Source organism: Podarcis cretensis (assembly GCF_951804945.1).
Source record: "Podarcis cretensis genome assembly, chromosome: 1".
NCBI classification, from domain to species: Eukaryota; Metazoa; Chordata; class Lepidosauria; order Squamata; family Lacertidae; genus Podarcis; species Podarcis cretensis.
In genome coordinates this window covers 88,548,469-88,564,238 of record NC_137170.1, presented here as the reverse complement: position 1 = coordinate 88,564,238, position 15,770 = coordinate 88,548,469, and the positions used below count along the sequence as shown (strand labels likewise).

General features: G+C 38.3%; 1 protein-coding gene across 3 annotated transcripts in view; it reads right to left on the bottom strand.

Annotated features, from left to right (window-relative positions):
- The window catches only part of USP37 (ubiquitin specific peptidase 37), a 31,867-nt gene that overhangs the window by 4,651 nt on the left and 11,446 nt on the right, over nucleotides 1-15,770 (bottom strand). For 2 of the 3 annotated variants that reach the window (XM_079968675.1, XM_079968676.1), the window contains exons 9-23: nucleotides 15,199-15,360; nucleotides 13,703-13,834; nucleotides 13,029-13,152; nucleotides 12,233-12,438; nucleotides 11,356-11,473; nucleotides 9,704-9,783; nucleotides 9,076-9,240; nucleotides 8,495-8,560; nucleotides 7,301-7,445; nucleotides 6,280-6,535; nucleotides 4,740-4,906; nucleotides 3,357-3,420; nucleotides 1,906-2,021; nucleotides 631-700; nucleotides 46-184 (exon numbers count right to left, since the gene is read on the bottom strand). In XM_079968675.1, coding sequence (XP_079824801.1) covers nucleotides 46-184; nucleotides 631-700; nucleotides 1,906-2,021; nucleotides 3,357-3,420; nucleotides 4,740-4,906; nucleotides 6,280-6,535; nucleotides 7,301-7,445; nucleotides 8,495-8,560; nucleotides 9,076-9,240; nucleotides 9,704-9,783; nucleotides 11,356-11,473; nucleotides 12,233-12,438; nucleotides 13,029-13,152; nucleotides 13,703-13,834; nucleotides 15,199-15,360 — 2,010 coding nt within the window. The remainder of the gene's footprint in view (nucleotides 1-45; nucleotides 185-630; nucleotides 701-1,905; nucleotides 2,022-3,356; nucleotides 3,421-4,739; nucleotides 4,907-6,279; nucleotides 6,536-7,300; nucleotides 7,446-8,494; nucleotides 8,561-9,075; nucleotides 9,241-9,703; nucleotides 9,784-11,355; nucleotides 11,474-12,232; nucleotides 12,439-13,028; nucleotides 13,153-13,702; nucleotides 13,835-15,198; nucleotides 15,361-15,770) is intronic. The other variant, XM_079968677.1, reaches the window with a different exon arrangement.

Genomic DNA, 15,770 nt, shown 5'->3' with positions numbered 1-15,770 from the left:
AAAAAGGATTGGACCATTTGGGGAGGACACATAAAGTACATTTACTTGTGCATATAAAAGAAGATATAGCCACTCCGGTCTCTGTCACTCTGCACAGAGGCTTCTTGAGTTCTGGATACTTCCAAGTCATTGTATGTGAACCATACTTGCTTGCGAATGTCATACACATCACTAATATAGTGACCTTCAATATGATGGGGGAGAGAGAGAGAAAGAAAATATTAGAACACCATAGACTGTAGCTTCCAGACTACATTAAGTATCAGAAGTATTTTCAAGCCAATTTGTTTATTAATTAATAAACTGAAAGACAATAACACTCCCTAGTACAAACTGCATTTTGCTATTTTGAAAATGATTGATTTAAACTAGCAAGATGAATTCCACTTAAAATAGCTGGTTTCTCTTGGATAATTATTTCTATGGGCTTCAGTGAGCTTAACTCAATTGCTGAATTTAGGCAACAACCCTGTTGGTTCTGGGAAAACTGATTTTTTTTCCCCAAGCACACAAAATGAAATATTAACAATCTTCTTCTTTTTCCTTTGTGGTTTTGGTTGCTGAAAAAACACAAGAGACACACTTTTCCTGTAGAGAGCAGAGCTATCAAGGAAGTGATGTTTGCCTTACCTGAGGAGGAAGTGTCTCCAATATGGCTGACAACACTAATGAGTCGATAGGAGTTGGGCAGCTCTCCTGTCTGAGGAAAAAAGTCAATTATTAGTTTAAGTTTGCTCTTCTACCAGACTGAGAAAGGTAGGTAGATTATGGTTTAGCTACCATAAAATCTTTATTGCGCCAAACACTGGAGCAAACCTTTTGAGATATTGCTAATTTGCTCAGGTCAAATCTTACGGGTAACTCAGGAGCAGAGAACATACAGCCTTAACTTCCTCTCATTTTTAAACTAGCTCTCATCATTGTTAAAACCCCAGAAACTGGAATGCCGTCAATGTGCCAATGCAGAGCTCCAAAAGGCTCAGTACGGAAACTCTGACCTTACTGGGTGTTACTAGGTCACAGCCTACAATGCACTAACAGGAAGATTTCCTAGAGGGCATGTGTAAACCAGCAGGGAGAGAGACAGCACAAAGAAACTATTCTGAAACATCAACAGAATACAACAGGCACAATAGCCAGAAAATTGTGAGGAAGAAGACTGTCTCAAACATCTCTACAACAATATTCAAGATGTATGAAGGAACAGTGGAAAAATAATTGTTTGCCTGCATTCTCTAAAAGGGAAGGCTAGTTACTGTCACACTTCACTATGTTAAAAATTGGGTTTTAGGAATGCAGGTTGAAGGGCTTGTAAAACCTTTTCCTTTGAGTATAAAAATAACCTTTTCAATTCATACAGCAAACAAACAAAACAAAACTTCAACATAATACTAAACAGGTGCTTATCTTACCAATAATGTAATTACTGTGCTGCATGAAATACCAGCTTAATTAACCCAGGGATGCAGAGCCTGTGGTCCTCCAGACATTGCTACACTACAGCTCCCTTAGTTTCTGACCACTGGTCATGCTGGCTAGAGCTGATAGGAACTGGAGTTCAACAATCTATACAAGGCCACAAGTCCCCCCACCCCTGCTTAGCCAACAAATCAAGATGTGCATTTCCCCCACTCCATCCGTCTCCCTAAAGGGAAATCACTATTTCTCCATCCTCATCTCCAAGAGGAAGAGTAACTCATCCAAATGATGAGGCAGGCATTTGAACCCAAGTCTCAAACACCACCCGCTGAGAGAACTTTACAAACAGTCTCAAAGATAGCTAAGGATATCATACCAAACAACCTGAACCATCAAACAGAAACGCTCCCCATAAGCATTTATATATGCTTTTACTCCACGTATAGTAATAAAATGGGAGCTAGTCCCAATAGCCCAGACCATCACCTCAGCATTTCTTTTCAATTCCTCAGCTTCTGCTTCTGAGTACTCCATGTCCAGAACATCCTCATTCCCAGAGTCCTCATCAGAGCCAAGGCTGTCCAGAAGAGAGCTGTTAAACTCTAAACACCATGAAAATGATACTGTGTAAGACCCTTGATCATAAACATATCACAAAACTGACAATATACCAGCACACCATTTATCCAAAATATTTCCCTCTCCTTTGCTAAATAAAGCACTGTAATAATGGGCATCAAGTAAATATTCTATATACACACAGCAAATAGTTTCTGTATTTTCAATTTTATGCAAGGAAACATCCTTTTAAGGCTTCATTGAGGTACTGCTCTCAAATGTTGCTGCTCCAGTTAAAAGGTGGAATGCAACTAGTGTGTTAGCATCTTGCTTCTTCGCTCATGGCAAGAAGTGATCAAAATATAGAAATTTAATAGTTGCTGGACTGAGCAAAATACATGCAACTTTTTCTAAGTAGCGGGAAATTTTAAGCTTTGAGGTTCTGTAACATTTCCGCTTTAGTTTTCACACAACTATCACCACCACCACCATCATTGCAATAATAATACTCTGAAGCCAACTCTGCTTACTGCTAAATAAAAAAGTTCTGCTTTGAGTTAATTACTTGCATATGAAAGTTATGCCACTTGTCATAGCTTTTGCTGTAGATCACCTAAACCAGGATTAAACCCCATGTTGTTAAGTTTTACAGATTTGGAAATTTGACATTCACATTTTTACCACTGACTCGGTAAGACAGGTCAGGATTGGTGGATCACAGATCAGCCTACATACAAGGCACAGTACAGTTGGTCAGCAGAACAAACTGAAAGGGAGAAGGAACCACAGAAAACAAGCTATGATTGCCTATAGAGCATTCCGCTACGCCCACAAATCCTACCAGCATTGTATCAACCTCTCTCTAGTAGCAAAAGCCTTCAGTAGAAAACCAGTACTTTGCATCTCTTAACTATCTGTGCTTTCATGCAGCAATGATATGAGTCAATTCCTTTATGTCCTGTAACTGTATACCAAACAAACACATTTCCCCCCGTTGTATTCATTGGAAGGCAAAGAAAACTCACTTGGGGGAGAGCTTAAACCATTTACTTTTTACAAAGGCTTTTAAGCAGAGTTGCTGCCAAAAATTTGCAGAAAATGAAATTGGAATGTGAACTTAATGAGGATTCTCTGACAGAAAATGAGGAATTTCAAGGGAAGAAAAAAAGAAAGAATAATAAAACAATTCCACTGATCTGCATGTTGTGTTTCAGAGTTTACCAGCTGAATGTGCTTTTATATTGAACCTAAACTGGAAGGACTAGAGCACAAAGTAATACAAATGAGGCAAAGAACAAAATACCAGCTTCCTTTCAAGTACTGTGAGCAATTGTGGAATGATATGAAAACTCATCCCTATTTTCTCCTGTACATCTCACCTTGCAGACTTAATTCAGTGGCTCGTTTAAGGTCATCATCTTCTTTTTGTTCCCGCGCCTCCTGCTGGGGTAGAGAACCAAACTTAGTTCACTGAGACACTTCCTGTTCTTTTTATAGGTTCTCTTGTTACTGCCACTGAGAACTATGCAACTCTAGTTTCTACAACAAACCTAATTCCCTGTGCAGGCACGTTTGAGACCAGCCAGAGCCCAAATGTTCCACAGGGCCAGCCTTAATTAAAAGGTTGTTCAAGTTGCTCAAGTTTGGTATGCAACACAGCAAGTCCCCAAGTGCCACAACAAGCTCGCTACAGCTTTTCTTTTGAAAAGTCTTGAAATGAATGTGAACTGCTTGCAAAACACAATAGTGCTGAACAAAATTTCCCGCAATGTAGCAAAACGTATGCTACTCTCTGCCTAAAGCTAAATGAGGACACAAGCCATTAATGAAGAATGGAAAAATCTGCTGCATTTAAGAAGAATTCTAAGAGTATCAGTGCTTGCAGCTTAACAAAAAACAGATTTCATTGGTAGGTGGCTCTGTATTCCCCAAAAGCTCTCTCACTTACTTCAATCAGGGCAGTTATAAGACAAACCCTTTTATTTTTAGAGTATTTCCCCTCATAATTCACAATAATTCCCAATGACTATAATAATAGTTTATTATTTATACCCCGTCCATCTGGCTGTGCTTCCCCAGCCACTATGGGCGGCTTCCAACAAAATATTAAAATACAGTAATGCATCAAACATTAAAAGCTTCCCTAAACACTACTATGCCTATTCAGCTCATCGGTTTGAAAGTATTCATGAAAGCTTTCAAATCCAACTTTACAAAAGCTCTTCAATGCCCCCCCCCCAAAAAAAAGATTAGTAATCAAAGGTCTCTTGTACCGTGTTATGGAGCAGGCTAAAATAACCCCTCTTATACGTCTTCTTAAAGGAGACACTAACTGTGCCCTGTGATTTCCTATCACCAGAGAAGGAATCTCTGGTTGGCTGTTTTGATTTCCAAGTGCAGTGGTACCTCGCAAGACAAAATTAATTCGTTCTGCAAGTTTTTTCGTCTTGTGAAGCACGGATTTTGGAAAAGCTTCAAAAATCACCAAAGTCTTCAAAAACCTCAAAAAATGCTACCACACCGCGTGCTATGAGTAGCTCCTCGAAGTCAAGTCGCAACTGCACCCCCTGAATGCACGGTTTTAAGAAAAAGGAAACAAACTTGCAAGACAAAGGAAACAAACTTGCAAGACGTTTTCGTCTTGCGAAGCAAGCCCATAGGGAAATTCGTCGAAAAACTCTTTCGTCTTGCGAGTTTTTCATCTTACGAAGCATTCGTCTTGTGAGGTACCACTGTGCTTGTGAAAGAGCATTGGCTCTTACTTGTTCTTGGAGGCTCTGAGCCAAAGCCTGCTGTAGCTCCTGTTCCTCTCTTTCTCGCTCCATGTCATACTGTTGCAGCCAATCAACCTCCCCTTGAGTGCCTTCCGGAGTTTTATTTTCCTTATTCTCATCAAAATCTTTAGTTATCTCAGGGAAGTTGGCAAAACCTATGGAAACAAAAATACCACGTTGATGCTTTAATTTTGTTTTTAGCAGCGGTTGCAGGGGGGACTTTTCTTGGTGGTCACCAGCTAAGTCCTTTTCATTCTACCCAAGTCTCAGGAGCAGAGTGACATCTACTGGTATTTCAGGATGAATTCTATCAAGGGGGGGGGGGGTGTTTTCTGCAGTGAATAACATTTTCCCACTTGATCAAGGATTTAAAAATGAGTGGTATCAAGTATTTTAGTGTACACCTTTTAAATAAAACCACACTGAGCAAAGATTATTTGCACCTATGTGCCTGAAGTATGCAGCATGAGAAACCAAGCTCACCTAAACTTTGCCCTTCTGGACTTCTGATTTAATTTGGTATTCCCTTTTTTTTTTTTACATTAAGTTTCTAAGAATGAAGAGAAATAGAAGGCAATTTTTGTATGACTCTCCACATGGGTTGTCTTTAAGTAACCTATGCTTATTTTTATAATAAGAGTGGAACTTAAAATGGATAGCCATATTTTTACATGTGAAAAGATCAACATAGGACAGTATCCAAAATGGTTCTGTTAGTGCAAGGATTTGCGTTTGCATAAAAAAACCCTTCTACTTCCTCTCCCTGTGCCCTCCCCAAATCTGCTCCAGAGTGTTGGGAAAACCAACAGAATAGATTTATGGAGCTACAGGTAACTCTCATCATATTAGTAAATAATATTCTCTCAGACAAATGTCAAGTAAGAAAAAGAACCAGACAAAGTTCTCCGTTGTTATTTACCTTGATGTTAGAAATACTGCTTCAGAATATAAGGAGAAATGAAAGGTATTGAAGTGGAATGTAGAGTCTATAAATTAAGGGCATTTGCTGATGATGTGGTGTTAACAATGAAACAACCACTGGAGAGCGTTCCCAAACCGCTAGAAGAAATTAAAAGGTTTGGAGAAGTGGCAGGTTTTAAAATAAATTCAGACAAAACCAAAATGTTGGTCAAAAACATGGATGAGCAGTTTAAAAAAGTTTTAGAAAGGTTGTCTGATTATTTTGGAGTTGTTTGCTGTAAAGAATATATATTATGTGTATAAAATAATAAAGGATTTTATTTAAAGAAAAGTGGAAAATGTTTATTGAATATATGGAAAATAATTGTACACAGCTGAAAACGCTGGCAGCATGAAGATAAATTCAACATACAATATTTGATCAATGTAAAAGTGGAAAATTGATTTGAATGGTTATAGTAAAATATGCAGGAAAGTATTATATATAATATGAACCATGGAAGGAGAAGAAGGGAAGTCATTGGATATTTTAAAGTTTGTAAAATGATTTTGAAATGTAGAAAAATGATATATTATTTTAAAAAACTGTTTGAAATGTTACTTTTACCTGGCTCTGCAAGGGCTTTAGGCTTCTCCACATCCATAGGTTCCATATGATCTGGCAATTCCTGCAGCTCATCATCTCCAAAGCCAGTGTCTGGACTATTTGTGGGCTTGTCTTCATCATGGCTCAGCGACAGTGATGTTTCCCTCTTACTGATTTCCAGGACTGCTGCTAAAAGTTCCTCCTCACTCATTCCATCAAAGCCAGCATTTGTTGGCTCTGAAGCCTTATCACTCTCTGTTTTGATTTTCTTTGAACCCTGCAGGTGATAAAGGCACAATGGTTTGGGTAGGTATGACTACCACAGAGGCTGAGCTAACCACTCACAAAACTAGTGCGGCATTTTCTTGAGAGCCAAAACTGTCTCTGATCACCAGATCTACAAGTGTCAGGTTTTCAGGACTGAAGAGGCACAGTTACGCCCTGAGAAGGGCTTCTCCATTTGTTACCACCTGATGCATTGCTGCATACACTGCAGTGTATCTTTTCAGTGCATGTCTACACCAACTTATGGCTATTTGGAACTACTCTAGTATTTACACCAGTCCACGAGCCACTTCAAATGTTTGAAAATCTCTCCACACAAAGCAGATCAAGATGAAAAGAAGAATGTGTAAAAGAGCCAGAAAGTACCAGCAATGAGATGTCTGGCAATGTGAACCACGTTTTATGGACCTGGATTGTTCATTCCTCTTCAGGCTTTAATGCCATTTGTTCCCAACTGGGCTGGCACCCGCCATAGCTTTTCACAGTTGTGCACACCCACACAGAGACAGGCAGAGCGAGAGCACACTTTTCCCTATTCCTGTCTTCTCAATCATCAGCTTTGCATATGGGCAATAAAGCAGCTTTCCTCAATCTGATGTCCTCTAGTTGTTTTGTATTCCAACTTCTAGCTCCCCCAACTAGGCTATACTGGCTGGAGCCGATGGAAGTTGTGGCCCAAAGTATATGAAGAGCACTAGATTGGGGAAGACAGGTAACAGAGCGTGTTTGCTTCCCCTGCCCCTAACCCTCTCCTTACTTTCTCTAGTTCTTCTCGTTGCTGTTCCCTGCTTTGGAAATCACATTGTTTTTGGCTGTTTGCAACGGGACGTTTCAGCGGTTCATCTTCACTGTCTGAATCCAGGGTGCTTAGATTAGGACATTTAAACTTGAAGGAGTACTTTCTGAAAAGTAAACACAGAACCTTTATTCCTTACCTTTGAAAAAATCTGCCAGGGACAAATAACATCAGGTTAAAAAAGGAGGTTTCACATAACAGCTATACAGTTTTAATACACGAATTCAAATAAATCCACCAACCTACAGCACTTCTACAATTCAGGTAACATCAACCCTTAACAATAAGATATTAAAAATTTCTTAATCCACATTTAGAATGTTCTGCACAAGGTAAGGATTAGTATTCCTGCAGCTCTTGAGCACCAAGATTACAAACTTCCGTCTGGTTCAATGGCATTTTCCAAGTCACTAATGGTTGATGGTGGTCACTCAACAACTTTTAAAAAAATGGTTTGGTAACCAGCTCAGCAATTTTGAACTGGTTCGGATATAATATACACAGGGCAAATCCACATCATACGTGTAAAGCAAATGACGTTCCCCAAAGAATCCACTGTAATTCCTCCCTCACAAACAGAGCTAAAAGTCCAAACAGCCTTAACAAACTACAGTTCCCAGGATTGTTGGGGGAAGCCATGCACAGTAAACATGCTTTAGGTGTACGGTGTGGATCTGCTCATAGAATGTTTCATGCTAAAATTTACTATTTCAGCGTAACCCATATAAAATACACGACACATCCTTTTCAATTGTCATTATGAATATGAAATGAGCTGGGTCAGTCGGCTTGGAAAGCTGTGCATTAAGAAACCAAAATGTTTTGCTGAAGCCAGGTGCGTTTGGGAGGGGCGAAGAGGAACATGGCTCATTCCCACAGAGAGGAGAAACAATTTGTCAGACTGGGATTGTTTCAGACAGGGTCTTAGCTTGAAACAGCTACAGCAGTAAAATATTACTTTTATCTACAATTTAACCAAGTGGAGAAAATATAGCTACCAAATGTCCAACATGCTTCAGCCTGCTCGCTAATCCCCACACAGAATTAATCTGATTATAAAAGCAAGGATGTACAATAAAAAAGTGAGGAGAATCAGGGTTGTTTTTGTATACTTATTCACTGCAGGTTCCATAGCCATGTAAACCTGTTACTTACCGACAGGGTGTGAAAATGCTGGCAGAACAGGAATTCACCATTTGGGATACTTTCAGTGGTCGACAGCTAATTAAAACAAAAGCAGGTGTTTACTGTATGACATTTGAAAGCCAACTATGCATGACCATTCTGACGGTGACCCCAAACTCTAGTCTATATCTTTAAAAAAATGTGACAAGAAACCTTTGCACTGGATTAACAATACAATGCTACAAAATATGTTAAAATACCTTATCCCTTTACACTCTTTGCAATGGTTCTCAGTAGGGCACTGCTGAAGCCTGTTCCTAACTCATTTTTCCAAATGTACACTTTATAGTTATCCCCATTCTTAAGCAATCCCCCACTAGCACCTTCAATTAACTTTATTCAAGTTCCTTGTTATGCCCTGGAAGTCATAGACCAGCGAGAACGACCTGCAGAACAGGACAACTGAGTCAAACCTCTAAGATCAAGTTGGTTAAACGCAATATAAAAAGGAAATGATCACAACCTTTTCCTAAAGAAAAGTATCTATCATGAAGTATTTCAAAGATGTTTGTAGGCTTGTAGGTAAAGGAGGAATAAAAGGCGTAGCTTACATTGCTGACTGTGCACTCCACCCCAGATTAAGTGGGGACCTTGTGCTTTCTGTACAGTGTGACTGCAGGGTTAAAAATCTTGGTATAACCACTTGCTGTCCAACTTTGTGATTGAGGGAGTGTGCCACATTGAAGCTGTACCGTTTCAGGTGAAGAATCAAGACCCTTCAAGACACAAAAACAGTTGGAAACTTCATAAATGTCTTTTTAACAAAGATACAAAGGAGTTGTTTATTCCCAGACAGAATACTTCTCCCACAACACAGAGACCTGGTGCTCTTTCCAGCTTGCTATCAATACGTAATAAAACTGTGTGGGTGGGAAAGGTCATGAGAATATATAGTTTTTCATCTAGGATCAAAGTATGCCACAATTTTTGTTAGAATGAGAATTCTGCAGCTGCAAGTCCCTTCTGTCAAACAGGGATGCTATAAAGCATCCTCAAGGCCATCTACTGAACTCCTATTTTCAGGGCTAACATTATTTTGTTCTACATTTACAATCGAGCAAGGCAGCCACTTTTAAACCAATATTAAACTTTTACCCATCATTCATTTTGTTCATCTTCTATATATCCTGAAAGTTACTAGCATTTTCATACAATTTTGTACCAAGACCATATACCTACCTGGGAAACCGACTGAATTTGTGTGTAACAAGAGCAGATTTTCCATTGCATTTCTCGCAAGAATATTCTATCTCCTCTGCCTAAGAGACATAATACAAACAATGAATGCAATACAAGGATTGTAATCTATCAAACCTTATTTTAGGAACAGGTAACTGTCTATCTCAGAAGTGCAGAGACCCACTTTCTATTTCAGAATGCAATTGGCAAATAAATTGTATGGTTCACATTGATTATAGTGCTCTGCGGGAGGCTGGTGGTGTCTGTCTAGCGCAGAGGCTACCCTGTGGACTCCAGCTTTATGGGAACTATAATCAGCTCAGTATATGACTAAACCCAACAGTATGGCAGCACTGAAAGAAGTGTTTTGTTCTATCAATCAGTACAAACCCATGCATCTTCATTCAGCAGTTGCTCTGCTTTGAAAGGGGTTTACTCCCAGGTAAATGTGCACATGACTGCAGCAAAGGATTCATTAATGTGACTAGATACTGATGAGGTCTGATCAACATATGTGTTAGATATTGTTGGTTAGAATTTTGCTACTGGTCTCTAAATGGTTACATAAGTTGCCTTGAAGGTTCCAACTAGCTATTCTGTGAACCACCCTGAGACTCCCCGGGTATAGGGAGGTATATAAATTCAATAAATAATTAGAACAACAGTGAGACAAAAAAGCTTAGTTTTGGAAAGGTAGCCTTGCCAAGTGTGAGGTCAAAGCTGAGCTGTGTAGAATAATAAAGTTATTTCTTCTTAATATGTGTTCTCTGCGCTATTGTCCAAAGTAAGTACTACAATATACTTGGAGAAGTGTCGCTTATCCGAGATTCAGACACAAAAACTGGACAAACGATTCTAATATTCCTAACCAAAGGCAACTTCTCCTGTACTTGGCCACCCAGTGTCAAAGGTAGATTTATATACCAATTTTCATTGACTCTCTCATTCCACTCCCCATCTCCGTGCATAATTCACAAAGGCCTAAATTACTTAGACTCAAAGTAATTTAAAAACCATCCAGTTCCTCATGCTCTACCTGGATCACTGAGATCCTCTGATGGGCACTTCTGGTGGCTCCCCATGCCCCTGTGATTCAGTTGGCCTTTACTAGGAACCAAGATTTTAATGTGACAGGCCCTATGGATTTCCTTGCTAGACTTGTCAGGAATCATCCCAGCCTACTTTTAGGTGTTTCCTGAAAACTGTGCTATTCAGACAGGCCTTCAAAATGCAGATTTCTTTCACCCTAGCAGTTTTTATTAATGTTTTTACTGATCTTATTGCAACTTTGTATGTGGTATATACTATCATGTTGTACTTTTATGAAAATTGTGGCTTATAAATATTTAAATAAATCATAACATATGGAACAGATTATTGCTGCAGAAGCTTGGGCTTCTGTAATATTTTGAGTCTTGTTCAACTAATGCCAGCACCACACCTGACCAAACAGTGATTCCTACAAAGGACATAGGTCTTCACTTAGAGCTGATGGGGAACCCATGCAAATCTATGCATTCATCCTTAGCTTTGCATGAAGAAAAGAATGGATAGCAAGAAGTATTCAGACACTTCGATGGTGAGATGAGGGGGGAGGATCTGTTAATCAAAGATATGCTGAATGATATTAAAAAGCCTTGTATATTGCATACCCTAAAAAAGAGGTCCAAGGAATCTTGGATAGATCGAGACGGATGAAGTTTTTTTCTTCTTGGAAAGTCAATTGAAAGGTCATTAAACTGCTCCCGTTTGGTGACTGTTTCACTGCACCTGCATTGAAAAAAAAATGTCCTTGTGTATTTTAGTCTACCCACATATTCCCTATTCATTACAAGTTGTATTAGTAACTCATAAATATATCCAAATTTCTGAGTATATGAATCATACTCAGTTATCTTAAGAATAAGCATTACATAAAAGATGTAATACCAGTCTGTAAAAAACCATGTAGAATAAATAAATACATATTTTGGCATATATTTAGTGGAAGAGGTAAGAGAAATAGTCTCACTGAATTAACTACCAAAGATAGAAGAGGATATGTAATTGAAGCAATGAAACATGTAATTTATATTAATAGGAATTCTATATTGCTGTATTTTGTAGTTACCTTATTTAATATTATAAAAACCAAAATAAACATTAAAAAATAGAATAGGATATCAAAAAGAGGTCCAAACTGCAACTTCTTTGACAACAATAGCACTTATTAAAATGAAGTAGTTGTTTCTAACATTAACATTACAAAAGAAGGGTGGGAGAAAAGTAGAGAAGTATTTATCATTTGGGGCAAAAGAGCTAGAATTACAAAGGGAATGCCTAGTAGTAATGTGTATTACATGACAGCAGCATAGATGGTATAGCTCTCTAGGCATGAGATCCAGCACCACCCCAATGGATGTGATGGAATTCATCTTCCCACCCACCCTGACTTCTGGAGCAGATTTTAGGGGGGCAGAGGAAAAGGAAAGGAGGAGACAGAAGCGTAGAACAATGAAACAAGGGGGAAAAAACTGTTAAAATACTTACATTTTACATATGATAGAATGTTGAACTTCAAATTCTAAGTTTGCAATTACTGGGCATGTGTACACTCTGGTGGCTGACAAGTCATCAGATATACGTCCTAGAGAGCTGTCTTCACCAGATATTGGCTCAGTCTTCCAAGTTTTGTTCAGCTTCTCCACATCCTCCTTCAGCTGATCCAAGCACTGACTTAAGAATTCATGAGCATCCTAAAAACATGTATACATTTCCTTAGAATAGTGACTTTCAAGACCCATTCACACATTTATTTAAATGTATCTTATATATAAACCAAATTTACCTCAATTTCTTAAAGAGGGTAAGGTCCCAAACAATACATTCATACCAGAATCCACATATTCAATTCAATTCAATTTGAATTACAAATATCCCAAATAACTAAGTTTTAAAACATAGTTTTAATAAAACCTAAAATTCTCCTCCTTACTAGCTCTGCGTACTTGTGGTTTTCATTTCCCCCAATACGTAATCACAACTTTGTTTATATAAGGTGAAAAACAACAAAACAGAAAAAAGATCTAACTTTAACCAAACAAAAGCAAATTAAGAGAGAGGCTAAAGGAAAAAAAGAATGCAAAAAAGAATAAACTAAACATTTTACTAAACCAAAACACACATCATATGTATACAGACACGGGACCAAATGCATCTCATGCTTAAAGGGTATTTTTCAGTGGGAAATTGTACAATTTTATGCAGTTCTTTTTGCATCAATATTTCCATAGTTGGTCACATCACTCCTTAAAATACTTCAGCTGCTAGAAAGCGAAATACTTACATTTTGCATGTAACCAGAGAATCTCTCTGCAGTAGCTGAAATTGCATTTTTCACCTTCTTAAGTAGGTCTTTCTTTACTTCAGGGCTACAAACATCTTTTTTAGCAAGTAGATGGGTAAAGCGCCTGGACAAATTAATGCAGTGACATTTAAATGTCAAAAAGCAAGTTAGGCATTGTTTAATGCTAAAAATATCTGCAAAATTAACATACCCTTAGAAATTTGTTCACACTCCTTCCCATTATATTGCATGTATTTTAAAATCAACTCACATAAAATATGTTATGCTTATTAGCAGGATCTTGTATGAGCAGTAAAAAAACGACTGGCCCAATACCCTTTTTATAGGAATGTATTATTCAAACTTTGGTATGCCCCTCTCCACATAACCAGGAAACTTATGACTTACTGTTTTTCTAAGCATCCATTTATTGTGCTTGCAAAACTTTTTCAATACAATGCACACATCTATTCATTACCATAGCAAAGAAAGAGGAAAAAGCAGAGGCTCAATAAATGAGGAACTGCAGTAATAAAAGCAGCAACCTTAGAAAATATAGGACTTTATCAAAAATATATGCAAGAACAGTTACAAATAGCATGCCAAATCTGAATACTTCTTTTGAAGCTGTACTAGGAAAAAATGTTTACTTAACTCACAAAGCTGGTGCTTACCTGATAAGTGCATTGTTTGGAACTTTTTTCCATGGGATATTTTGTTTCAAAAGATCATTAGCAAATGATTGAATTGAAAATAGAGATTGTAAAATAGCATTCATGTAACAGGTATTCCCCAAGTTTGTAAACCTGTGAAGAAGCACAAGGTGACACAGTTGTTACATTGGAACATTTCCAACACAGATATTTTACACTGACTACAGAAGGTCAGCAAGCTTTTTCAGCAGGGGGCCGGTCCACTGTCCCTCAGACCTTGTGGGGGACCAGACTTTATTTTGGAGAAAAAATTATGAACGAATTCCTATGCCCCACAAATAACCCAGAGATGCATTTTAAATAAAAGGACACATTCTACTCATGTAAAAACACGCTGATTCCCGGACCATTCTCAGATTTAGAAGGCGATTGGGCCAGATCCGGCCCCTGGGCCTTAGTTTGCCTATCTATGGACTACAGTGTGCACACACATGCATACACACACACACTGATTAGGAGTAGGAGTCTGTCTGCTTGGAGTATGCAATGAATAACAATAATAACATTACACAACAGAGTGTGGAAAGATTTCTAAACAAACCTTTGTATGATGTTTATAGATAAGAGCCAATTAAATCCCAGATTCCATTTAGGCTTCTTAAGTAGTAGGCCTGTACTTGTAAAGTCTATAAGCATGATCTTATAAACTGCCATCCAAACTACCCATAAGATGCTTGTGACAAATCCATCTGAAGATATTATTAATTTTCTTTAAACATAACAAAAAAAAATTTTCTTTTTTACAAAAAGGCTGTTGAAACAAACCATGCAAGGAATGTGGAAGAGGGGGAACTAATAGATTTGTCACACACTGAGAGTCTTTATTATCACAGATCTTTTCTAGAAACCTGATGGGCAATCCTCAATACAAGGAATCATTACTTCACATGTTTAATTTGCAGACGAAGAGGTAAAAAAGGAAATAGAAGAGGAAAAGATTTAGGACGATGGAAATACATTCAAAACCCTACTTGTAAAACAGGCAATGTTGTAAGAATGTAAGTACCATATTTTTCTGTCTATAAAACGCCCCCATGTATAAGATTGGGGAGACTCAGATTTAAGAAAATAGGGGGAGATGTATCCGTGTATATGACGCCCCCTAATTTTTGACATTATTTTAAAGGGAAAAAACCTAGTCTTAAACACGGAAAAATATGGTAACTCTGGTCCGCCCTTGCTCACTGTCTTAATAATCTACAAAGCTATTAAATTGTTAAATACTGAGTTTGCGTGAACATAAGTGGCAGCCCCTGCTCAAAGGGACTCTAACTTAATGTTAAACACACAGCACAAGAAGAATAATAGTTTTTAAAAATGAAGACATGGAGATATGGTGCTGGAAGGATATCTAGTTGTAGAAAAAGCTGACAAGTTGGATTTGTTTCTATGTAACCAATACCTAAACTGAGCACAGAGTGTGCCCACACACAGATACTGAAAATCTAAAAACTTACCCTTGCAGTTGCTGCTGTGAGTGAGTGGAAAGAGGGACTCGTGGCTTGTTCCATCCCATGTAATCCTGGTTAGGTCTCATTTTTTTAACAGAGAGAGGGGCTGGCTGAGAGAGAAACCCCAAGCTTCTTTTCGCAGAAGGAGTCTGATTCAACAGATTAGTCCTACAAGGCGAGATGGATAAATAGCCATCAAATCCATCTCGTGAATAACAATGCCAGCTACTGCCACCAGTGATAAAGCAGCAGTCATATTCCATGAGCACTGAGGATGCTTTGAATGGGGATGCATCAAAAGGAAGTTATCACAAGGTGCTCAGCCTCCCAAAATGTTTGTTAATTCTTCCTCTTCCTCTTCCTCTCACACATGCAGGATGCTTTGCATCCACAGAAGGGCCATATGTGATTATGAATCACATTTATACAGCCTACAAAGACTCCTCTGAGTATTAGTCACAGACCCCACTAAAGAGCAACACATTTCCAGCTCCCTGTTATAGATAAACCTGCTGGAAGTTGAAGTAAAAAGAATTCTAAATTCATTTTTCAACTTGCACGGTTTTTAAGTATGTATA